Source organism: Debaryomyces hansenii (assembly GCF_000006445.2).
Source record: "Debaryomyces hansenii CBS767 chromosome F complete sequence".
Classification (NCBI taxonomy): domain Eukaryota; kingdom Fungi; phylum Ascomycota; class Pichiomycetes; order Serinales; family Debaryomycetaceae; genus Debaryomyces; species Debaryomyces hansenii.
This window is the reverse complement of record NC_006048.2, coordinates 841,956-866,862: the sequence shown is the minus strand read 5'-3', so window position 1 is coordinate 866,862 and position 24,907 is coordinate 841,956. Positions and strand designations below refer to the sequence as shown.

General features: G+C 36.2%; 11 protein-coding genes across 11 annotated transcripts; 5 read left to right on the top strand and 6 right to left on the bottom strand. All coding sequences in view use genetic code 12, as the record gives it.

Moving 5' to 3' along the window:
• Positions 1-656: 656 nt before the first annotated feature.
• On the top strand, positions 657-1,901 carry DEHA2F10010g (DEHA2F10010p; the record flags this gene model as incomplete). The annotated part of the gene is made up of 1 exon (XM_460800.1): positions 657-1,901. One exon carries the CDS (start codon positions 657-659, stop codon positions 1,899-1,901), a length of 1,245 nt encoding a protein of 414 aa, XP_460800.2.
• A 273-nt stretch (positions 1,902-2,174) lies between these two features.
• On the bottom strand, positions 2,175-4,544 carry DEHA2F09988g (DEHA2F09988p; the record flags this gene model as incomplete). Its single annotated transcript, XM_460799.1, has 1 exon — positions 2,175-4,544. The coding sequence occupies one exon, from the start codon at positions 4,542-4,544 to the stop codon at positions 2,175-2,177; it is 2,370 nt and encodes a 789-aa protein (XP_460799.2).
• A 1,417-nt stretch (positions 4,545-5,961) lies between these two features.
• DEHA2F09966g (DEHA2F09966p) lies at positions 5,962-7,914 on the top strand (the record flags this gene model as incomplete). Its single annotated transcript, XM_460798.1, has 1 exon — positions 5,962-7,914. One exon carries the CDS (start codon positions 5,962-5,964, stop codon positions 7,912-7,914), a length of 1,953 nt encoding a protein of 650 aa, XP_460798.1.
• Positions 7,915-8,255: 341 nt separating this feature from the next.
• DEHA2F09944g (DEHA2F09944p) lies at positions 8,256-8,705 on the bottom strand (the record flags this gene model as incomplete). The annotated part of the gene is made up of 2 exons (XM_460797.1): positions 8,256-8,571; positions 8,653-8,705. 2 exons carry the CDS (start codon positions 8,703-8,705, stop codon positions 8,256-8,258), a joined length of 369 nt encoding a protein of 122 aa, XP_460797.1.
• A 508-nt stretch (positions 8,706-9,213) lies between these two features.
• On the top strand, positions 9,214-10,428 carry DEHA2F09922g (DEHA2F09922p; the record flags this gene model as incomplete). The annotated part of the gene is made up of 1 exon (XM_460796.1): positions 9,214-10,428. One exon carries the CDS (start codon positions 9,214-9,216, stop codon positions 10,426-10,428), a length of 1,215 nt encoding a protein of 404 aa, XP_460796.2.
• Positions 10,429-10,936: 508 nt separating this feature from the next.
• On the top strand, positions 10,937-15,590 carry DEHA2F09900g (DEHA2F09900p; the record flags this gene model as incomplete). Its single annotated transcript, XM_460794.2, has 4 exons — positions 10,937-10,995; positions 11,145-11,191; positions 11,291-11,418; positions 11,487-15,590. The coding sequence occupies 4 exons, from the start codon at positions 10,937-10,939 to the stop codon at positions 15,588-15,590; spliced, it is 4,338 nt and encodes a 1,445-aa protein (XP_460794.2).
• Positions 15,591-15,779: 189 nt separating this feature from the next.
• On the bottom strand, positions 15,780-19,784 carry DEHA2F09878g (DEHA2F09878p; the record flags this gene model as incomplete). Its single annotated transcript, XM_460793.1, has 1 exon — positions 15,780-19,784. The coding sequence occupies one exon, from the start codon at positions 19,782-19,784 to the stop codon at positions 15,780-15,782; it is 4,005 nt and encodes a 1,334-aa protein (XP_460793.2).
• Positions 19,785-20,059: 275 nt separating this feature from the next.
• DEHA2F09856g (DEHA2F09856p) lies at positions 20,060-21,082 on the bottom strand (the record flags this gene model as incomplete). The annotated part of the gene is made up of 4 exons (XM_002770739.1): positions 20,060-20,259; positions 20,384-20,786; positions 20,868-20,963; positions 21,038-21,082. 4 exons carry the CDS (start codon positions 21,080-21,082, stop codon positions 20,060-20,062), a joined length of 744 nt encoding a protein of 247 aa, XP_002770785.1.
• A 394-nt stretch (positions 21,083-21,476) lies between these two features.
• Positions 21,477-22,079, bottom strand: DEHA2F09834g (DEHA2F09834p; the record flags this gene model as incomplete). The annotated part of the gene is made up of 1 exon (XM_460790.1): positions 21,477-22,079. One exon carries the CDS (start codon positions 22,077-22,079, stop codon positions 21,477-21,479), a length of 603 nt encoding a protein of 200 aa, XP_460790.1.
• A 133-nt stretch (positions 22,080-22,212) lies between these two features.
• DEHA2F09812g (DEHA2F09812p) lies at positions 22,213-24,273 on the bottom strand (the record flags this gene model as incomplete). Its single annotated transcript, XM_002770738.1, has 1 exon — positions 22,213-24,273. One exon carries the CDS (start codon positions 24,271-24,273, stop codon positions 22,213-22,215), a length of 2,061 nt encoding a protein of 686 aa, XP_002770784.1.
• A 164-nt stretch (positions 24,274-24,437) lies between these two features.
• DEHA2F09790g (DEHA2F09790p) lies at positions 24,438-24,788 on the top strand (the record flags this gene model as incomplete). The annotated part of the gene is made up of 1 exon (XM_460787.1): positions 24,438-24,788. One exon carries the CDS (start codon positions 24,438-24,440, stop codon positions 24,786-24,788), a length of 351 nt encoding a protein of 116 aa, XP_460787.1.
• Between the last annotated feature and the right edge of the window lie 119 nt (positions 24,789-24,907).

The following is a 24,907-nucleotide window of genomic DNA, read 5'->3' as shown; positions in this document are numbered from 1 at the left end:
TCAAATTAAATTCAAACATAGTATTTGATTCACGCAATCATAGATAATCATAAGCAATACTCCTTCAATTCGACCCACAACAATCTTTCCTCTTAGACTCTCAGCATGCAAAGTATTCACTGTACCAATATAGATACCTAGAGCCACCATTGATTTATTTTTAGTTTTAAATTCTCTTTTAAACTCTATCTAAATGTCCCATGTGAGTTGGTCAGTAGCTCTCCTCCTAACATTAGTCCAACATTACTTTTCTTTGTAACCAAAGTAAGTGTATCCTACTTCTTTCGAAATACGTAAAGTTCTAATGCTATCAGGTAATTGATTCCAATGTGGAGAACTTACCAGAATATATATATCGTTGTTATCTATAAACCATCTCTATTATTTGACGTTAAATGGTTTTGTAGATAAATTTTAGTTATAATATTTCTCATTTTGCAATTTGTATCTTAGACGTACGGCACTGTCTATTCCCAAACTGGTAATAAAATAAGCGAAGGTCCCAAAATCCTGATAATCTAAATGTTGGAGTAATACAAATATAAGAACATAAGATCTATTATTAATATCCTCAGTTAAAAATGAGAATGGTGTAGATAAATTTAAAGTTTTTGATAATATCTATTCTTTGATCTGTCACTGTTTTATTTGGTAAAATGGTAGGGAAGCACATTGATGAAGATTTGATCAAAAGATTTGAGACCCTAAGCAGCGAAACCCCTATCGTCGATACCCATAATGATTTTCCTTACTTGTTAAGAGTTCAATTACATAATGAGTTTGAGACAGTAAATAGATTTAAATTTGATGACAAGTTGCAAAGTCATACTGATCTAGGCAAATTCAGACGAGGCAGGGTTGGATTACAATTTTTCAGCTGCTTTATTGAATGCAAGGATGATGATTATTTATATCAAGACTTCAATAATCCAAACAGTGCAGTTAGAGATACCATGGAACAAATTGATGTTGTTACACGTTTAGTCAGCTCCTATCTGGAGGACTTGGAGATGGTGCTGATGTCTCTGCAAGTGATGGATGTTTATTCCAATGGGAAAATTGCTATTTCTATGGGGGTTGAAGGATTGCATCAAGTGGATAGCTCTCTAAGTGTATTAAGAAAGTATTACGAGTTGGGAGTACGTTATATAACTTTGACACATAATTGTGACAACCCATTTGCCACTGCTGCCTCTTCGGTGGTTGCTGGTTTACCAGATAACGGTCTTTCTGACTTTGGAAGATCTTGTGTCCTAGAAATGAACAGAATAGGCATGATGGTAGATCTATCTCATGTAAGTTATAAGACCATGCTTGATGCATTAGAGATAACTAAAGCTCCGGTAATGTTTTCTCATTCGTCTGCTTATACTATGACCCCAAACGAAAGAAATGTAAGGGACGATGTGTTGTTAAGGTTGAAAGAAAATAATGGAGTAATTTGCATAAACTTTTTCCCTTCGTTTATCAGTCCCCACAGTGACGAAAATGCCATTATAGATGATGCAGTAAATCATATAAAGCATGTTGTTGAATTAATTGGTTGGGAACATGTTGGACTTGGATCTGATTTCGATGGAATTCCTGAAGGTCCAAAGGGTCTTGAAGATGTGTCCAAATATCCGGACTTGATAATTAAGGTCATGGGTAACTTAAACGCATCAGATAGTCAGATACGATTGTTAATGGGTGATAACGTTTTGAGGGTTTGGAATGAAAACGAGAAGGTTGCTAAATCGTTGCAAATAGCAGGCACACAGCTTGTGAACGAAAATTGGCAGAAGAGAGATTGGAGTTTCTTTGATTATGCAAGAAGTTTCCGTGAACTTTATCCTGGTGCTTATGAGGAGAAAACTAACACATATAAAGACGCCTCTCTCGATCTAACGAAAGAAAAGTAACAGTATCAAAAGGCTTCAGAAATGTAGAAATATGTTTTATTAAACCAATATAAAGATCTAAAATGATTAAGACTATTCGAAAAATTATCACTAGTAGAATTGTTATAGTAAATAATTGCAAAATATGTCACGCAATCGAATAATACTGAGGTCAAATCTACGTTCTATCTACTCTTTTTGAATTACAAAACAACATTACACACACATTTTATTATATCTCTATAGCACAATCATGATATTGTGTGTTGTAATAAGTAATTAAGTTAAGAATAATTAGAACTTCCAATTTTCGTCTGCTGACTCAATGGCCCAATTGAATTTATCTCTCAAGGTTTTTGTGAATAACTTTTCAATTGGCACATTGAACTTCTTAGAAAACATTACAGTCAATCTAGGGTCGATATAATTCATCTTGGACGTACCCAAAGAAACTTCTGAATTGTCTTCTTTATCTTTCAACTGGAACGTGGTGTTTAATATCCTATTTGTCAACGTGTCGACTTGACTTTTCAATTTCTCAACTGTGACCGATTTCTTAATCTGAGGTTTCCCTGTTTTCAATTCTTCGGCATATTCCTTTTCTAATTCATTCACCTTTTCCATCTTTTCTTCTAAATCCTTTTCAGTTAATAATGGCTTGTCCTCAATTTTCAATTTGTCATTTTCTCTTTGAAATCTTTTACGAGCTGCTTCCCTAGCTCTCTCAATGAGTGCCCTGTGTATATGCTCTGTATCTTCTTTTGATAAGTCATCAAGTTCTTCAAAATAGTCTGGGTCTTTCGTTTTCAAGTTTGGTTCCAACTGTAAGATCATCTTTTTGGTTCTTATTTTGTGCCATTCTAATTCCTTCAATTTATCATGAATCTTTTGAACAGATGACCCGTGAGTTTTACTAACCGTACGCTGATGGTTACATAAGATTGCAACTGTTCTATTAGCTGCATTGAACTTTACAACTTTCTCGGCGACCGTCCCTTCATTTGGAATCAAATCCAATTGGTCTTGCATTGTCTTACTGGCATTGTAAGTACGGAAAACTTTAGCAGTTAAGCCCTTCATATAATTTTGAAATTGCTTATTTAATAAAGGAGGCGAGATCCTATCAAATAAGTCATCACCTGGTTGCTTAGGTGGCTTTTTGAATATTCTTAAATTCTTGAAAACTTGTTTCTCAACTTCAACCTCTTGATAGAATCTAATAGAATCTTTACCCAAAAAGTCAAAGATGACTTTATTCGGAGGTTTTAACGTAATATGTTCGTACCTCAATGAACAACAACCAACAGTATCTGCTTCATCGTCACCTTTTTCACCACCCGCTCTCAATGCAAAAATATCAATAAGATAACAAGCTGTTGCCATCTGCCTATTTTGCATTAATGGATCCTTCAACATTTTAGTATAATCCTTTCTGATTTCATCGATATGATATCTTAATTTTCTTGATGTTTCGAATTTCTTAAAATCAGACAAACCCTTAATAGAGGAATTTGCAGCAAACCTGACATACTTGAAAGAATCGGCAATATTCTCTTTCCACATGGCTAACCACGAAACCGTATTATCGTGACGCACTTCTGCCCATTTATGTCCTTGTGGTGGTTCGGGTATTTTGCAGCCTTCACTTAAATTCAAGGTAACATCTTCTGGCATGACTCTTCTTTTTAATTTGCCGGTTTTTGGATGCGCACCTCTACCTCTAAATAACCCAGGAGGCTCAATTCTAAAATTACCAACCTGTTCCTTATGACCATTCAATAAACACGTCTTATAGGGCTCTTCAAATTTGTCTTTTTCGGCCTTAATAGCTTTCTTTTCATCTTTACTTAATAACTTTTTCTGATCTCTCAACATTTCAAAATGTGCATGCATCTTCGAAAAGTCCATTCTGTGAAAATCAATGATATTAACGTTACAGCCACCTGCATCCTTCAAGACCTTACAAAAGTCTTCAAAAAAGTTTTTCTGAAAGGTAGGATTCTTGGCATGATCTGTCTCCGCCATCGCTCCAAAAAAGCCGGCTACCTCTTCTGCTTCTAATGGTAAATCAACAGGCTTTCCATCGTAATACAATTTGACGTGTGACGGTAACGGTTCGTAATCAGGTGGGAAGATAACACCATTATGTTCCAATGATTCCCACTTCTGTTCTCCATCAACATCTTCTGCTTCCCACCATTTGTATTTCTCTTCATCTTCTTCATCTTCACGCGTTGAGCTGGGATCTTTCTCAGTCTTAGCCACTTCATCTTCTTTTTTAACTGCATCTGTCTTGTTAGAACCGGTACTTTTCGCACCTTTTGACTTTTTGGTACCATTTCTAGGTTTTGCAGTTCCTGACTCAGACTTCTTCTTGGATGTTTTCTTAGGAGGAGGAGCAGTAGTTGATGCTAAAGGCGTATTTTCTTCGTCACTTTCACTCTTAACTGTGTTCTTCGACCTCTTGACCTTTTTTGCTTTATGGCCTGTTGGAGAACTAGCTTTCCTTTTTGAGCCCAGCTTCTGGCCTTCGGTGCTATTACTATCTACTGACGTCGTATCTGTCGATTTCGAACTGATCTGTGATAAAGGCATATCATCGTCCTGATCTATATTTCCGTCAATCATTGAAAGGGCAACATTATCATCCGATGAACTCATCATAAATTAGTTGTGGAACAAAATGCTGGATATTTGTCGCTTAGTCTGATCAAATTATATTTACCCTGTATAAGGTATTTAATGCTATAAATGAATACCCATCCAACATTTTCTGATAACTGGGGCAATTGGAAATAAAAATCAACTGTCGTGTTTTGAATCTCACACTACTAGCATTCCTTATTCTGTCATCTAGTTTTTGTGTAACGAACAATTTATTCGACTTAGTAAGGGTTCCAACAAGATTGTCATCCTATTTAGGAAGGTCCTATCCATGCTGGAACCTCGATTTCCACAATAGTCAATTAGATACACCTTCCTAATTTGTCGTTCATGCAGCTGAAGCTCATCAAGAAAATATAGATCAGTTCCCGATTAAATCATTATTATTAAATTCCTTCCCAATATGTTAACCAGCACGTTTCATGAGTTTGAAAATGCCTGCAAGATAGTAGGAACAATAAAAGAAGCCATATGATGGTTTTGGAAGTTCGTTCTTATACCCGCTTTGGGATACATAAGTGATCGATGCATATATCTACTTAGAAATATGAACGGGAATAATCACCGATTAGCAACTAAGTCAGAAATAGATACACAAATATGTTAAAATAGTACATACTGCATTAATTAAGTAATGAAAGAAGGTTGTGGTGAATGGGGGAAGTTTTCTAAAAATTGTTAAATAATAAGGAAAATGCGAAATTAAGTGTACCACGATTACATATGTCCATGTTAAATACACTAGAGATCACTAATAATTATATATTAAGAAAGGAACCATCGAGCAGTATAATCACCGCCAGCAATGTATTTCTACAATTAAACTATCGCATCTATTAAGTAATTGGTAATTAGTAGGTTCAATGAGCAATGTAGAGTTATCGCAATGTAAAACAAGCCATCAACAATGTATATATCCGTCTTCAACATTTATGAAATATCTGCTTTAGGATAACATATATGGATTAACCTATTCATTATACAGGCTCTTGGTATTTGTTATTTGTGTATAATTGACTAGATTTAACGGAATTTCTCAATTCGATTTGTTTGTAAATATTTTATCTTTACTCGATGCGGATATTTTGTAAACAACGTATATGGAAAATTAATCCACAAATAGTTTATATATATTCATTTGCCAAAATTCTTTTGGTATTCTGTTCCCAACGGAGATTAACATACTTTCTACGATACTTATAAACCATCTAGTTCAACCTCAAGGTGTTTATTGATACGAAGCACTTGTCAAGAACATCATACTGACGAAGAATACTAAACGAAGAAGCATTAATCGAAGGAAAAAAAATCTTTCGTTACCAACTAATCATTCCATAATAATACAGCATTACAATAATTTCACATTCAATATTGTATTAATTGATACATAAGTACTACTAACAAACAATTAAAAAGTATGTCGTCCGTTCGTACTCAACCATTGCAGCCATTGAATAATGGCCAGTTAAATAGCAGAGCCAACAATATCACACCAATTAAACCCGTCAGACACAACAAGGAAAACCAAGAAGAAGTCAAAACCAAAAAGAAGAAGGAAAAATTATCAGCGTTATGTAAGACGCCTCCATCGATCGTCAGAACCAGAAATGGTAGAGATTACCGCCGTGGAACATTTTTAGGAGAAGGTGGATTTGCCCGTTGTTTCCAGATGAAAGATTCTTCAGGTAAGATCTATGCTGCTAAGACAGTTGCCAAAGCATCTATTAAGAATGAAAAAACGAAGACTAAGTTGTTATCAGAAATCAAAATTCATAAGTCGTTAAAGCATTCCAATATCGTCAATTTTATTGATTGTTTCGAAGATGATGTAAATGTATACATTTTATTAGAAATATGCCCTAACCAATCGTTAATGGAATTATTAAAGACAAGAAAGAGAGTATCAGAACCTGAAGTTAGATACTTCATGGTTCAAATGGTCGGCGCTATTAAATATTTACATTCGAGAAGAGTCATTCACAGGGATTTGAAGTTAGGAAACGTTTTCTTTGACCCTGATATGAATTTAAAGATTGGTGATTTTGGTTTAGCCTCTATATTACCATCGCTTGAGTCGAGAAAGTATACTATTTGTGGAACACCAAACTATATTGCACCAGAAGTATTAGGTGGTAAAAACGTAGGCCACAGTTTCGAAGTCGATATCTGGGCTTTGGGTATTATGTTATATGCATTGCTTGTCGGAAAACCACCTTTCCAAGCAAAGGATGTTCAAGTTATCTATGAAAGGATCAAGAAAACAGAATATAGCTTTCCAGTTGACAAACCAATTTCAGAAGAGGCTAAAGTCTTAATTAAGGACTTGTTGAGTTTAAACCCATTACACAGACCTAACATCAATGAGATTTTAAATTACGATTGGTTCAAGGGATCTTTCCCAGATAAGACTCATGAAATAAGTTTAAACGGTACCCCAGAAGGTATTGATAATATTTCAAAGGCTCAGTCGGCCATTAATTTTACCAATACGAAAGCTAGCTGCGGCATTTATACGCCAAAGACCAAGAATCCAGTTGAAATTTTAAGATCTGATTTGCATTCTGAACAACCTAGGGCTATGTTACCAAAATCTTTATCACCGGGCGACACAAGAAACAAATACCAAGAAGTTGACCCTGCACAACTTGGTAAGCCAAGAAGGGTTAACTTTAACAGTACCTACTCAACCACCATCAAACGTCTTAACCAGATCTGCTTTGAAACATACCAAAATATGAGAAGACTTGAATATTCGAAGCATGATAGAATAGATACAATGGAATTGCCAAGTTGCGAAAATCCGACCTTGATCAGTAAATGGGTAGATTATTCGAATAAATACGGATTTTCTTACCAATTAACAAATGATGACATAGGTGTATTATTTAATGATGAAAACACATTTTTAAAGTTACACAGCTCCGGCAGATTTCTTGAATTAATTTACCATGAAGGCGAAGGGTGGACATGCATAGAAAACTCATCAAGTCATCCACCATCCCAGGTGAAGAGACAATTAGAAATTGTTGATTTTTTTGCTAAATATATGAATAGTAATTTATCCAAGGTTAGTGAAAACGAAGAGAGAAAGGAAACCGTCTTCTTGAGACGTTATACCAGAACCTCAGAATATATTATGTTTGAAATGACGAACGGTAACTTCCAGTTTAATTTTAAGGATCACCACAAAGTTTGCATCTCAAAATCTGGTTTAGCTATCACTCACATTTCACCTAACCGCATAACCCAAACTCACCCTTTGATTTTCATTTTAAAGCACGGTGATTTCCCATCCACTGAGGTTCCTAACTGTTTGGAAAAAATTGCCATCATCAAGGAAGCAATCAAAAGAAAAGCATTCAAAGAGTAACTGATACTATAAATTAATTTTATTTATCAAGCATTATAAAATCATTGCATTAAACCAATTTCATAGATCTATAATTACGACTCCTACCCTTTCAGTTCAATCTTTATTCCACTATATGGTATTATTTAGTACATACTACGGTAACCCTAAATTTATAATAAAAATTCATTATATACAATTATATTACGCTTCTCTTTGCACCGTACACCAAGAGTAGTCTGAAAAGTAAACAAAACAAGGAAATAAATACATTAATATACACATTCGGCGGTCAGCGGATGCTTATTTCATTTATAGATTGCCTGACACTGTGGGCTGGTCCGTTTCAAACGCCCAATCCTCTAAAAGTCGTCGTCGTTACTGTTCAACAATGATTTAAGTGCCCATTCATCCTTAAATCTTGTCTTGATAACATCCAATTCCCCAATCAACCCAGAACAAGCGTTCCTTAATGCTTCTCTAGGTGAATAATCGTCTTCTGTCTGGATTCTCAATACAAAATTAGCAAATAATGGATGCTCAACCTTGTAAGCGGCGAATAACACTCTTTCATCCTTCAATAATTGTGCTCTGATCAAATTTCCCAAAGTGTGGTCCTCCCTTTCAATCTTGATCAATGCTGCATTAGGCACCTTCGTGTCGGGAGTTATCTTAATCCTATATTCGGGTTAGTATCGGGTTTTTCAAATGTTTACATCCGCTATTTTATCCTCCTCTTGAAGAATCATCCGCACTTACTTGTCCACTCCATCTGGTAAAATGAAAAGCTCGAATCTATCTGGTGCGTTCATGTCGTTTTCGAGATATCTTTAACCGGATATGTTATGCTATTGGCAAACTGTGATGCTGTCTACTTGAATGCTGTTGTATTAGCGATGTCTGGTAATATCGTGCTGATGTAATATCAAATATCATTTTTATGTTACCCGGAATTGCGAATAAAAATCCTGGTACTGTACTTCAACTAGCTGCGTTCGCAAGGTAAATGCAAGTGCGATTCCCCTTTCAAAGTATTGAGAATTATAGCTTCCAACAGATCTCATGGTAAATATTCTGTAGTCATTAAAGTGCCGTATGTGTTGAGGTTTTATTGATTAAAGAATTTTATTATATTATAGAGGCGATTACTATACATATGACTTATTATTCGTCTGGCGATTCTATCTTCTAATTCTATTTCGGATCTAAGGCAATTAAACTTTAACCTCGGTCGCTCGTCTTAAGGGCATATGGGAACGCTAGGATATAAAATAGCCCCAGATTTCGTAAATTTACTACACTTTTCTAATAGTAATAAAAATGCAACCTTCCTGTTCTGATTTATATGAAAGTAAATTAATTACTGTTCCTGCAGCATTTCCTAGATATCCTGGATCAGTAATACTCTCTCAACCATCAAACAACCCCGAGGATTATCGTTTGGATGTTTGTTATAGAAAATACAAAACAAAGTCATACGTTTCAGACCAACCGAAAATCAATATAGTTTTTCTTCATGGAAATGGTATGAATAAAGGAATATGGCATTATCATATTGACAAATTGTACAATCATTTTAAAAACAAAGAGAAATCGGAGTATCAATTGAATTCAGTCCTAGCCATCGATGTTGCAACCCATGGCGATTCAGCAGCTATTAACAAAGATAAACTTGGGTACGTTTATAGTTGGATTGATGGATCCAAGGATATAATTGACATTGTAAAGAATCAAGAATCCAAGGACTTCTTCTCCAAAAATACGATCAATATTTTAGTTGGCCATTCTATGGGAGGATTCCAAGCTTTATATACCTGCTATTTAGACCCTGAACTATTCGATTGTTGCATTCCTATTAACCCTGTCTGTTATATGGATAACGAGACTGCAGAATTGCATTTGTTTGTCTTGAATATGTGGCATGAATCGGGGAAGATCAAGAGCCATTTTGACATTCCTGAAGGGTCCAACTGGAAAGACGTTGTAGAGCATCACTACAAGAAGGAATCATTCTTCAAGAAATTCGACTCTACTGTCATGGCTAACATGTTAGAAGACGAATTTACCGACGAATTAAAAAATAACACTAATGGCAAATATAAGACAATTGATCTGAATACTCCCTCCAATCAAGAGTATATCTGCTATTACAATGCACAACTTTTCATTCCACAAGGAATGAAGGTGCTTGATAAGATAACCACCCCTGTTTATCATATCGTCGGAGACAATGATACCGCTGGGGAAAAAGCGGTGAAAAGTACCAGAACTGCCTTGCAATCTGTACTTAAACCGATTGACATTGTAGATTCTACCCATATAGTTATAGGTGAGAACCCCGATTTAGTTGTGAATGAGTTGATAAAGGTTATTGACGATAATATCGAAACTCACAAGAAAAACGGCGATACAAGATACAAGGAACCTAAGTTATTGGAGAAACATGGCAAAGACTATAGGAATTCTATACTAGACAAAGAGTTTGATGTTTACATGTCAGCCAGCAAGAATGGTACAAAATTATATAAATTATAGAAGCTATATGCCTTAACGTATCTTTTAGTGTATCACAACATTGTAGCATCCACGTGACTATATTTGGTGTAGTCAGAACCGACCTGTCATTTTCCATCGGGTTCCAACCTCCCCCAATGGGGAAGTATAATTGATATTATCTTGAGTCCACACACGACGTCTCTTCCGTAATGAGGCCCCCATGAGACCTCTCTTTGGCGCTAATTCCGCACTTAATTTATCCTGTATACACCCAAAGAACCCATTACAATGAGTTCAGCGGATTTAAGGGTTACCCGCACAGCGTTTAGTTCAGTCGAATGTTGTGATGCTACAAAACGTAGTAGAGAATTCATCAATTAGACACCAGAAAACAAGGAAACGTCAGTTTTAATCGATTAGTCGAGTTGTTGAAGAAGATTAGGATTATAGCAATCATATCGAACAGAGACAAAATTGATCTGATTGGTTCACATTTACAAGGTTACAAACACTAAAATTGAAAATATCATTATTTTAGATTAGAGTAATGACGAATCAGCAAGATCCTTGGAATAATCAGCAGCGCCCATTGAGCCAGCCGTTCAAGTAAGTAGTTTTGGATACGGGGAGGAGTTTTGTGTCGAAACGCCACGGAGGAAGCGTGTAGGGACGCTACGGGCGCTCGAGACGCTCGAGGAATATGCCAGGCCCCACCAGATACCTTTGGAAGATTCAAATTTACTAACAAGTTTTAGTCGCCAACAGCCTCCAGTTTTGCCGCCACCGGCTACTCTTGAGACTGGTATGTATATGTCTGGGCCGACAGGGGGGTTTAGGGACCCTTCTGATGTCGCCGACGGAAGCGGTAAAGTGAATAATTCGGTACTAACTAATTTTGCAGGGGGACAACCATTTTATCCATTACCTAGTCTTCCAAGCTTAGGCAACGGAGCAGGTCACCCACAACCCGGCCATGGGTTCAGTATTCCATCCATCAACCCTGGACACGAAGGGATACCTTTCAATCAAGTATGTTCACTAGATAGGCTCGAAGCAGTGCGAGCAAAATATTGCAAGACCGATACTAACATTTCTAGCCTCCACCAGAACAACCAAAACCACCACAAGAGCTTCGGAGACCATCGAATGCTGCGTTGAATAATCCACCGAGCCAGTTACCGCCACCGGCAACTATTGCGGCCGGCAACGAACAACATGTTAATAATGGCCCTCCAAATATGCCTCAGGGAGTGCCAAACCGTTCCACAACTAGCAGTGTGTATAGACCTTTGAATGTGAAGGATGCATTATCGTACTTGGACCAGGTAAAGATTCAGTTTTATAACCAGGCCGATGTATACAACAACTTTTTGGATATAATGAAAGATTTCAAATCTCAAAGCATCGACACCCCGGGTGTAATCGATCGGGTATCGACCTTGTTTAGGGGTCACCCAAACTTGATTCAAGGCTTTAATACGTTTTTACCTCCTGGATACCGTATTGAATGCTCCCTAGACCCTTCTGACCCTAATCCAATAAGGGTCACAACCCCAACGGGAACTACCACAAGACCAAATATCGGGTATGGTCAAAGCTGGAATAATGATGCTAACCAGGAACAATCTGGTCAAATGCAGCATGCAAATCAGCCACCAATTCCTGGTTCATCACCCGGGCGTTTCATTCCATCACACGAGCAACAGCAGCAGCAGCAACAACAACAGCAACAACAGAATGGAGGACAGATTGAATTTAATCATGCCATTTCCTACGTCAATAAAATCAAAACTAGATTTGCCAATCAACCGGATATTTATAAGCAATTCCTAGAGATTTTACAAACGTACCAACGCGAACAAAAACCAATTGGTGAAGTATACGAACAAGTGACGGTGCTATTTTCGAACTCCCCCGATTTGTTGGACGATTTCAAGCAGTTTTTGCCGGACACTAGTAATCAAGGATATTTACAACAGCAACAAGAAAACTTGTTTTATGGTGCAAACAACGGTACCTCACAGTTACCACCAGTAGGTAACTTTCAACCTCCGACAGGATCAACTGGTCTAAGTCCCAATGGATCTCAAGGACAATTTCAGCAACACGGATATCCAATGGTTCCTGGTGCACCAGGAAAGCAAGATGTTGCTGCGATTCTCGAAGCGAACGAAGATCCAAGTATGATGAGAAGAAAGAAGAGCTCTGTATCAGAGGCTTATCCTTATGATTACAACTATAATTCTGAGTCTCAATATTCTAGTTTACGCTCAGGTGCACAACCATCTAAAAGCAATAGAATTGGTTCCACTATAAATAAGTCTGGAGCTGTCGTCACAAATCCCACGTTGGTGCCAGGCATTCCCGAGCCTGTACCTCCTTCCGCAGCCGCCAAGTCTTCAATGCTGGAAGAGATCAGTTTTTTCGATAAGGTGAAGAAGGCAATTGGTAACAAGCAAACCTACAATGAATTTTTGAAGATTTTGAATTTATTTTCTCAAGACATTATCGACAAAGAAACATTAGTCGAAAGGGTAGATTCATTTATTGGTGATAATCATCCTGATTTGCTTAATTGGTTTAAAATGTTTGTGGGGTATGAAGTTAAGCCTCAAAATATTGAATCGATTACATTCAAAAAGCATCAACTTGAATTGTCTTTGTGTAGAGCATATGGCCCATCCTACAGACAATTACCTAAAGCTGAAACTTATATGCCATGTTCTGGAAGAGACGAGATGTGTTGGGAGGTATTAAATGATGAATGGGTTGGCCATCCAACATGGGCGTCGGAAGACTCTGGCTTTATTGCACATCGTAAGAATCAATATGAAGAAATTCTTTTTAAGATTGAAGAGGAAAGACACGAGTTTGATTTTATCATGGAATCTAACTTGAGAACGATCCAGACTCTAGAAACAATTGCCAATAGAATAGCTAATATGACACCCGAGCAGAAGGCTAGCTTTAAGTTACCTCCAGGTCTTGGCCATACATCAATGACGATCTATAAGAAGGTTCTTAGGAAGATTTATGACAAAGACCGTGGATTCGAAGTCATTGACGCCCTTCACGAAAATCCAGCAATTGCTGTACCTATTGTTTTAAAGAGATTGAAACAGAAGGATGAAGAATGGAAAAGATCTCAGAGGGAATGGAATAAAGTTTGGAGAGAAATGGAACAAAAAGTATTCTATAAATCTTTGGACCATTTAGGTTTGACTTTCAAACAGGCAGATAAAAAGTTATTAACCACTAGGCAGTTGGTTAGTGAAATAAGTACAGTCAAGGTTGAGCAACAAAATAAGAGATTGCATCCTTTAACTCCAAAGCCACAGGAACAATTAAACTATAAATTTGAGGATTATGAAATTTTGGTAGACATTCTCAAATTGGCCGATGTTTTTATAAACCGTTCTTCGAACTATTCGGCCAATGACAGGGAAAAATTGAGTCAATTCTTTCAATTTTTCTTGTCTCGCTTTTTCAATATATCGACTGAACAAATCAAAGAATCTTTGTCTGAGAGAGAAAAGGTTGATAAGCCCGAAGAGAAAAACAACGTGGATGGTTCGGTCAGTGATTCCTCGGAAGGACAAATTGACAATACAAGTGCGAAGAAGCGTCATCGTGAGAACGATTTGCTACGGGACGTGTTGAAAAAGCAGTCAAAATCAAGGAAGGATGACCGTGCCGAATCTCCGTCTCAAGTATCAAGTGAATCTGAAGATCAAGAGGGAGCAGAAGACGTTAATAAATTGAGCGAATTATGGATCAAGGCTACTTCCTCACAACCTGACTTGGCGAATAACACTACTAATAATGAAGAAAAGCGTGATAAGTATAATTTGTTTTGCAACACTATCATTTATGTGTTTTTCCGTCATTTAAGAACATTATATGAAAGGTTGAAGGAAATTAAAGCTATGAATGCTACTGTTGGTAAGGAAATTAGGAGTAGAAAATCACCCCAGTTTGCAAAAGATTTGAACTTGCTTTCTCATCAACTTGAGGACATGGGAATTCAAATTTCGGGATCAAAGGACTGTTATGTACAAGTGTTAAATTTATCGGAAAAACTCATTGAAGACGAAATAGAGCATCAATGGTTCGAAGAGACACTTCGTCAAGGTTATAGAAATAGAGCCTACAAAATTTATACCATCGACAAGGTTGTACAAGCCATGGTTAAGCACATGCATACAATCGTAACAGATAGTAAGACTTCTGAAATGATGGTGTTATTTGAAGCTGATAGAGGTAATCCAATTTCCACTGCGAAGGATCAAATATTGTACCGTATGCAAGTGAGATCCCTTATGACTACTGATGAAAACATGTTTAAAATAACGTTGAAGGAAGGTGATAATTCGGTTAACATTCAATTTGTTAGTCTTGACGACTTAACAATCAATGATCATGAAAATGCAGAGGAGAAGTATAACTACTACGTTACTAGTTATGTTATGTCTCATCCAACTGAAGGTGTATCTGCCTCAAAAATCAATATGCCATTTTCTAAACCATTCATAGAGAGTGTTGACGAAGATCAATGCGATGGCCGTGTTAACACAGGTTTAAAGGTTTCAGTTTGTGAAAATTCATATCGTTTATTCTTTGAAGCTGATACACACGACGAGTTTACTTCCAATTTTGTCTATAATAAACAATCAGAGGATTCGAAAGATAAGTCAGATAAGGTAGAAAAATTGAAGAGTTTAATAAATAATGAAGAAACCGGATGGAAGCTGACAGTATCGGAGGAGAATACTGATATTTGTGAAGAAAAGGTTAAGCTTTTATTTGAAAAAGGTGCAAATACCTATACAAAATTTGTAAAAGAAAAGGAAGCGAAAAATGATGCGAAGGAGGAAGAACAAGGTGTTGGTGAGACTGGGGACGAAAAGAAAGGAGAAAATTATGAAGCTGACAATATGGATATTGAATCGTCAAATAAAGATGAAAAGGAAAATTCGGTACCAACTAAATTACTCCCCCCACCAACAATAAGTGGTAAGGCAAATCATGACAATGATGCTGATACTACTGTTATTCAAGAAAACAATGACACGACAATCCAACAGGATGGCAATGACACCACAACAGATGAAACAACTGTTAACCAAGATGATGCTTCGATGTTGGTGGAGGGTCAGCAATCTGAACAAACTTCCACAAGTGGAAATGACAAACAGGGTTAGCATTGTGGAACTTTTGAATAATTGTACTTTAAACATGAAAGTTCATGTATTTTTATTATTACGTTGTTAAGTTAGTTCGTTATGTATTTCAATTAGTCTATGTTTACTTTATTTCGTTAAGTTGCAAGAAAAGTTATTTAATACAAAACGATATATGTAATGTCAATGCGAGCAAACACCGAAGAAAGCTTAAGGTCTAGCAAACCTACCTTCAGCAGCAGCTTTTGCTAACCTCTCTGTCGCAATACTGTGTGCCATTTTCTCTCTCTGTTCTAATCTTCGAGCGACAAATGCCTTTTCATCTTTAATCAACAAAAGTCTAAGAATTATATCTTCAGTTAACGTTTGTGCAGCGATGGGATCAGATTTCGCTTCTTGCGCTTCTTTATCAGCCTTTGCTCTGGCTTTGGCAGTAGCATTGGCTACAATTGTTTTATTTCTGACTATCGTACCGGCTCTACTCATACTTCTTTGGCCGTTCTTTGTCTTCTTTGTCTCTGAAGATGGCGAGTCATCGAAGTTATTTCTACCACGCAACATCATGACGAAGGCAGGTGATAATCGGTCAACTTCCAGAGTTAGATAATTGACATCGCCATCATAATAAACTGGGACAAGTAACAATGCTTGATATTGCTCATTTTTTAAATCTTTAACTGGTGGTCCGTTACCATCATTATGAAAGAAATCGAAACATAAAAAGTGGAGCCAACCGAAAACTGTTTCAAGTTCTGTATTCGTTAACAGCTTTCCAAAGCCACTGATCCCAATGGAATTAGTGACATTAGCCATCGCAGAACTAACTGCCGATTGCCAACCACTATTGGAATTAGTCGCATTATTGGGCTTGAGTTTAGAACCAATGTTTGAAAGATGAAATGTAGTCGCACTTGCTAGTTTGGGCAACAAAAGCTCATCAGCACTCGAAACCACCACCGCCCAGGTAGCCAACATAACTTTCATTAACAAATGTTTACTTAAATATTCGGCTAAAACTTGCAAATTCAGATTCAAGTAATTATATAATGGCATCATTGCGTTATCCATCTGCTCTTGCGTAGGTTTAATGTTTCCATTACTCCCACATATAGATTTTAAGTTTGCTCTTGAGAAGCAATAATGAATGAACCTGGAAAACTTTTCAACAATTAATTTAATGCATCGTTCTTGACATCTTTTCAAACACCTATGAGCTCTTCCCATAACAAAAATTGCATCTACTCTTTCACTTTCAACTGCAATTTCTATCAATACTCTACCTTGCGAATCTAAATCGAGATACACTTCTTGAGGAATCCCATCATGCTTAAATCTTCTTGGATCTAATTGCAATAGAGCTCTACCGCAAATAGAATGTGTACCAAACCTCTCGTCCCAAACTGTTGTCGAAATAGTAAGTGACGAATTGGCAGGAATTGTCAACTCAAATTCTTCGTCCCATTCAGGATTGCAGTTATTACTGATAGTTCTAGTTTTACCAATTGTTTTTCGAACTTTTGTGTCAATCATAGTAATATATGGATGTACGGATGATGAAGAAGTGGCAGACTTCAAATTTTCAGCTTTGATTATTCGTAATGAAAAAATATGACTAGTATAATTTTTCTGTAAGCTAGGGTCGAATGCCGCAACAGTATTAGAAATCATCTCAGGGTCTAGCATATCTTCCAACTTTGTCAATTGTTGCATCATTGCATCTAGATTATTTAATGCAATACATAGCTCTGGTTTGAAGTTATACGATTCAGCTATTTCAAATTTATTGGTATTGTTCTGAATATTTGAAACAACGTTCTTAACTTCATCGAACCAATTAGCACTTTTCCTTTTCTCTAATGAATCATTATTAGCCTCAGCAGCGAGTTTTGCCTGTTCTTCCTCATCTAGGTCCTTAATGATTTTATCCGACGTGGTGTTAGCATAATAAAGCACCCCGTCGGATATGCTTTTCAACAAAGTAGTGTACATTTTAGCTAATTGGAACTCATTTGACCAATTTAAGCTATTCAAGATCTTTAAAAACTCCTTGATTAATGTAAAAATATCCAATACTGAAGAACTAAACTTTTTGTCATCTCTATTCAAATCTATAGGTTGGAAGTCATCATTAGTCATAGCTCGGTGGATAATGCTAGAAATCTTCTCACCACTTTCTGTTATCCAATCTTGCAAGAAGGGATAAAAAAATCCTTCCAAATTAAACTTGAAAATTGATCCTGTTGATGAAACCTGATTATGTATGTCTCGTATTTCATATAAAGATTTATATGCCTCCAATATGTCACCGTAAGGTAAAACTTGATTTTTAGTTTTTGCATATGCGTCGATGTGTTTCAAAATATTTTTTGCATCAGCAGCAAACATACCTGTTATAACGGCTGCCACTGTACGAGAAACATTCAAAAAACCTAGCAATGGATTTTTATATCTCTTTTGTAACATCCTAATGTCATTTACAATGCTATCAGAAATATCCAAAATATGAATAATGTCAAGGGTGTTGTCTCGAGGTAAGTTGCTTAGCAATTCAGCATACCTGATTTCTGAAGTCCTAAGCAAAGTTTTTGATAGCTTCTTTTCCCACTTTCTATGCAATCCCATATCTTCTACTGATGGAAATAACACATCAGATTCTAAGAAATCACCCAAAAATGCCAAATACGGACCAAACTTTGGTTTAGATGACTTATTGAAAATTTGTACTAATGACTCTTTGATTCCAAATAATGTTTCATTGTATGAATATGATGAATTCTTAATCCACTCATCTTGGTCTTTAAAGGACCAGTTAGCCTTTTCATCCCAGTCTAACTTTCCTTGTTCTTCAATTATCCTCTTACAAGCAAAAAACATCTTAGTAGACATTTCAATGTCTATTGGTCCAAGTTCTTTCGCATTGCTCAGTTCGAAGAATGGATCTTTAAGTATCCCAGATAAGTGAGAAGCCGTATACAACGAAACTGCTCTTGTGGGATAATCAATTCTCCAGAATCTTGCACAAATACCAACAAGATTCTGAACTTGTTTTGAGAAAAAAGGTTTATCAAAAGACGATAATTCTGCGGAATTTGTCTTATACTCATATTCAAGACATAATTTTGCCAATATTACGAAGAAAGGCTTCGTCGATGAAGATGTTGGAAAGACATAGAAGTCTTCGCCAGAAGGTAGCGGAGGAACGGGTAAAAGTTTCATGTTAGAGGGTATATGATATTTCGACATTAATTGTTCACAACCATACTTTTCTCTTTCTTTCCATTCATCATACGCCTTTTCGTTTGAGAAACTCTTTGAAGTGAACTGGCCTAAGTCCTTATCCAAGTAGAATAAAATTTGATTTATATCTTTATGCAATGCTTTAGGTTGAGATAGATCTTTAAATTTAAAAATATCTTGTTGCAATTTGACCTGGTCGATTGAGAACAATTCTGTAAGTAAATTAATATATCCTTGATCTATATCGGTTATTCTGAAGGATGGTTGAGGATATTTTACTATGGAACCTGCTGTAGAAGAAGATGCCGTCGATTGCGTTGGTTTTGATTTGTTGCTGGGCTTGAGTGACTCCTTATGTTCTTGCAATTTTGCAATAATAACATCACTGTTCTTGTCTTTTTGAATCAAACTTATCAAAATTTGCACGAAACTCCCTGCCTGTTTAAAAATAACTGAACTCATTTCACTGCTTGGTATAGTACCAACCTTAACTAGTTCTTTATTAGCACACGACACGAATTTCATCACCAAATACTCTGGTTTATTAACACTTGCTACATCTGCCTTGAACTTCGGATCAAGCAACTCACTGTACAATCTCAATAATGATCTCCTTGTCATCTCGTCAAGATGGGTTCCTGATTTTTTCATAGCAATCAAATTCAACCTGGTCTCTAAGCTTGCCAATAGATATGTCGGGAGCTTAGGGTCACTTATTTCAGAGGACTTGGAGCTTTTCAGAAGCTTGGAATTTGTAGATGAGGAATTTACCGATACATTCGAAGAATTAGGCTGTGGAGCCTCTATTATCGGAGTCCTAAATCTCGCTTCATTACAATATTCTAATATGGTTATCTTCAATACTGCTTCATATAATTTAGTTATATCGACATTATCATAGGCCTTGTCCTCGGCCATTAGCATACTAGACGCAATACTTTGCGACCTGCTCGAGGGTTCCTTACTCCTAGTCAGCATAAAGGATTAGAACTATACTTTTCTGAAGGGTTGAAATCTTATAGTGACGATGGACCTTATGTCATAAGATGTCGCAATAAAGCTGTGTCTAGTAAATAAACAGGCAAAACAATGATACTGCATATATATTCTTCTATAGTTCCAATACATAATAGTATATTGTCTATATGGTTGCTGAGCTACAAGATATGTAGAATATTGTGCTATTTAAATAAGAATAATCATCATGTTGATTCATTATCCAGGAAATTGTGAAATGTAGTATGATGATTCAACTATTGTTCCTCACTTTCTGGCGAGGAATCTTGGGCCTTTGATTCCAGTTTAGTGGTCTTGGACTTTACTGGCTTTGGTTTTTCATTATTTACACTAGAGTCGCTATTTTGATCTGGTTCATTGGTGGGCTGATGAACCTCCTCCGGCTTAAATATATGATGACTCAAGAATTTGTTCATTTCAAATGCTCCCACCGATTCTAAATAGTTAGTAATTTATTTTCAGAAGTACTTGTTGCGTTCAAGTTAGGGTTGACAGGTTGCTTCAGGAGATTCCATCGTGCATGCAGCCCATTGAACGAAGAATCTAAAAAAATAACATACTCTTTTTGAACAATGCCTGAAGTTTAGTATCACATATAATCTGTCTTTTGTCGTCGGGATTCTGTAGGTTATTATCTTTGATATAGGTCCAAAGTTGTTTCACCACTTGGGGCCGAGAGCACTTTTCTACACCTAGTACATCTGCAAGTTCATTCGACAAATGCTGTTCTTGGAAAAACGCACTGTTTCTGTTTTTGGCTGGATCTTTCTCCTTTGTCTTTTTAGGCGATGCTTTCTTCTGTCTCTTAACAGGTGTCTTGAGATTCGACTTCAGAAGCCTTACAGCCATCAATGCATCCTGCTTTTCTACTTCTTTTTTCCTTTCTTCTTCCGTTCTTGTATCCTCTTTCCTTTTATTAACAAGATCGTAGTATCTTTCTAATATAACCTCATTTATCTCTTTCTAATATCATATGTTAGTCTCCGGTTAAGCCAGGTTCAATATACAAAATATTGAATTATCGAATTGTCTTATTTAACGTACCTTATGTGGTTTTAAATTCACTCCAAAAAGCTCTTGTAAAGCATTCCTTATCTTCTTGACTGTTACCTGTTCAAGGTTTGCGACGCTTAATATTGCCTGAGAATCATGTTAGTATTTTTTCTAAACTTTTGCTAATTGCGTAGTTATTTCAATAGAAACGTAGGGCATACATCTATTGTTGAAAGATACTCGTCCGGTTTATATCCATCACTCATCTTTACTATCAAAACAGCCCTATTATGACATTTTTGTCTCTCAGCTTAATTGCAAGCTCATTATATATATATATGTATATACAGGACTCATATAATAGCTACTATAATTACAATGATATAATTCATTTACCAATAGGTACTATAAGATTAGAAATGGAAATAGTATACATAAATATGTAGTCATTATTATTGTGGGTAACTACTTCTAGATTCAAAGTTATGTCCGGAAATAATGATGGAATGTTAGCTTTCGAAACACTATGAGAAAAACGAAAGCTCTAGAAATATATGCTAATAAACCGGGATTAATTTAGATGTATATGATGAGACAATGTGTGAGTCGCTATTTATTTGCGATTGCAGTTATTTGTATCCGTCTATTATGTTTGGTACATTAAGATTGATTTTTTAAGTTACGCTTATGTTGTAATTCATTCTTCTTGACTAATCTCTTTCTTTCTGCACGGTTCAAGGTTCTTGGATCAATTAACTCATCCTCGGTTCCCTTAACCTTATCATCAACTTCCACTAACCATTGGTCATCAAGTTCCTTATTCTTACCCTTGTATCCCCACTTAGGAACCCATTCACCAGTTGCTTCATCGAACACCATCTTACCATCCTTGGCCTTAGCTTTGATACCTTTCCTGGCAGCAAATTGTTCCCATTTTGTAGGTGCTTTAGTTTTTGGAATAGCCTTTTCTCTTGGTAACTGGGTAGTTGGATCAGGTAATTGAATCAATGTCATGGTTGAATTCTGTCCAGTAGAAGACCCTTGACTATCAGTAGTAGTCTTGACAGGTAAAGATAATATTTGGTTGATCAATAATTGTACGTTGTCTCTAGTGACAGATGTTAAGTATTCCTCTTTCTGAGATTCATCTTTTAATTTATCGTTGTCCAAAGGGTTTGGGTCAAATGTAGCCAAATTACCCAAATCATAGGTATTTGGGATCGGCTTATCAACTGTTACAGGTTTAAATTGTTGTTCTGACATGATTATTTACTGTATTGCTGTACTATGTAACAAATTATATATATTATTCAATGCAAATATTATAGGATGAGCTTCGCAAAAAAAAAAAAAAAATTTGGTAATAACCGGTTATGAGCATTGATGGCATAGTCAATCAAGCTCTTGAACTTTGCAATGAACTCTTCCAAATCCATATAGATACTATAGCCATTAAAGATATAGCCCCTCCAGCCATAACTATATGTTTAACGTTTTCATTATTTGGATTCTCGGGTTCTCTTTCAAGGCCAGGGGTGAAGGAGCTGGGCATTTTTGCAGCATCCACTAATTGGATAAATAGCTCGTGCAAGGAAGTAGTCCACGTAGACGATATATGAAGTGGTGAACTCAAGAACAAGTCTCTGGTATAATTTTCAGGTTGAACGTCAGACCTTTGTTCTTGTTTGTCTAAATCCGCTTTGAGCGCAACGAACACAGATGGTACTTCGTCTAATAATGCTGAGTATTTTTCTCTCAAATCCACCAAGTATTGAAACGATTCTGGATCTGAAGAGTCGTAAGTATAGCAGATCACATCACATTGATCTAGTCTCCTTTTATTTTCAAGTATAGCAGGCTCAAGCTCCCCTAATTCTTCAAGAATTAAGTAGCACTGCTTACCACCTCTTAATTCGATATCTTTAACACATAACCTAGGCTTAATTGTAGGAGAATACACATCACTATATGATCCTCTTAAAAACAGTTCTAATAAAGATGTTTTACCAGATTTTGGAGCTCCCAATATAAAGCAATTGAATACATTTCTATCATTAACAGGCTGTCTATAGAATTTCCCCTGCTTTTGTCTTCTTTTTCTTGGTTTGGTAACTTTCACGGCGCTAACCAAACTATTATCATCAAATCCTAAATATGCCAAATACTCTAGGGTTGTCTTATAGTCTAAAAATGTAGTCAAGTTCCATTGTGCCAACCATCCTTGGAGCGAAACGTACCCTTCCTCATTACAAACAATAGATGAAGGAAATTGCGATTCTTTCCATAATCTTGGAATCCCAGGAGTTGGAAGAAACAAATTTGCTAATTCTTCTTCGTTCAACCCACCGTCATTATCCTTGTCAAACTTTAGGAAAAGATCAACCAAGAACTTATATCCTATAGGACCCAATTCTACACTGGAAATTGGGTTAACATTTAGTTGTGGGAATAAAAATTTATCATTTAGAGATAAAGAATTGGTATAATGGAATGTTCTTAGTATACCCCAAATAGTTTCATGGCGGCCTCGTTCAGCATACATTTTATTCAATATTATAAAGCCATCTACTGAAATTCCAATCGTCTCACCTTTCGAATTGACGTCAGGATATATGATCCTATTAATGGCAGAGAGAATATTTTGGTATTCTTGTTCACTTGACGCATGATTAAAGCATTTTTGATGGAGGATTGAAAATTCGCTAAAGCTTAAATAGCCATCTTGGTCCTTATCACACAAGAAAAATACCCGCTTCAAGGCTGCTACCGCTGCTGGTCTCAAATTACCTTCCTTTGAATCAAAAATTGGAGATATGGGATGTGTAATTGCTCTTTGGCATAAATAGAATGCTTCCACAACATTATAATTCTCCTTGGCACTGCATCGTACACATGCTTCTATTTCCTTAAACTCGTTGATCAACAGAACAAATTCATCGGAATTCTGTGTTTTGATAGATATCGACGAATCTTGGGTTAATAAGTCAGATTTATTGGCACAAAGAACTATCGGCAAATTCACCCCCATAGATCTGAACATTGTCATCCAATGCAAAGATATCCTTTCGTAAGTGTAATGATCCGAATAAACTAGCCAAATTACATCTGCCCGCTTTAGTTCTTTCTGGAGTATTGTCTTATCAGAAGACGTAGTATCGATTATTGTTGTTGTCCGAGGAACATATTTCAGTACCTTTTGATTTCCATTATCATTATCTTTAAATCCATTTTTAGTGTATTTTCCTTCTGATCTATTTACATCTGCTTTATTAGAATTTCCAGCCTTGGATACATATTCTGATAAACTGTTTGTATAATCATCTCGGGATATTGTTACTGGAGGTATTACTCTTTGTATATTGGACACAAATTTTTCTTTGATCAAAGATGCTATAAGAGAAGACTTTCCAACAAATTCATCACCACAAACTACAATTCTTATTGTATCTTGAGACATCTCAATTGCATATTTTAATAGTAAGAAGTATCAACATTATGTTTGATAGACATGATTTTTTCGGTTTTGTGATGCTTTAATCTCAACCAGTAAATCTGTACTATTAGTAAGAATCAAATATATACTTGATTTTACAAAGTTTATAGACTAATAACCTATACAATATGTTAAGAAATGTCATATCTAAACAAGCCTATTTGGCAAAGCCATATGCTGGGATAAGGTTGCCAATTACAAAAGCTCAGACTGGTTTGCGTTTAATGTCTACTGTCGAAGAACAACTTATGGATGATTATGAAAAAAAGATATTCGGAATCTTGAAAGATAATTTCCAACCTAAGACCTTACAAGTTAAAGATGTGTCCGGGGGATGTGGTTCTATGTTTGCTATACTTGTTGAAAGTGAAAAGTTCAAAGGTATTCCAATGATCAAACAACATAGGTTAGTCAACGAAGTTTTGAAAGACGAAATTTCGAAATGGCATGGGATTCAATTAAAGACGAAGTCTGCTTAAAATGCTTTATAGAGGAAAGCTGATAGATGTACATAATACTTACTTTGTAATTCGTGTAAATTTTTTAATGATCGAATAAAAATATATAATTGGAAAATGGTACTTATACAAACATAGAA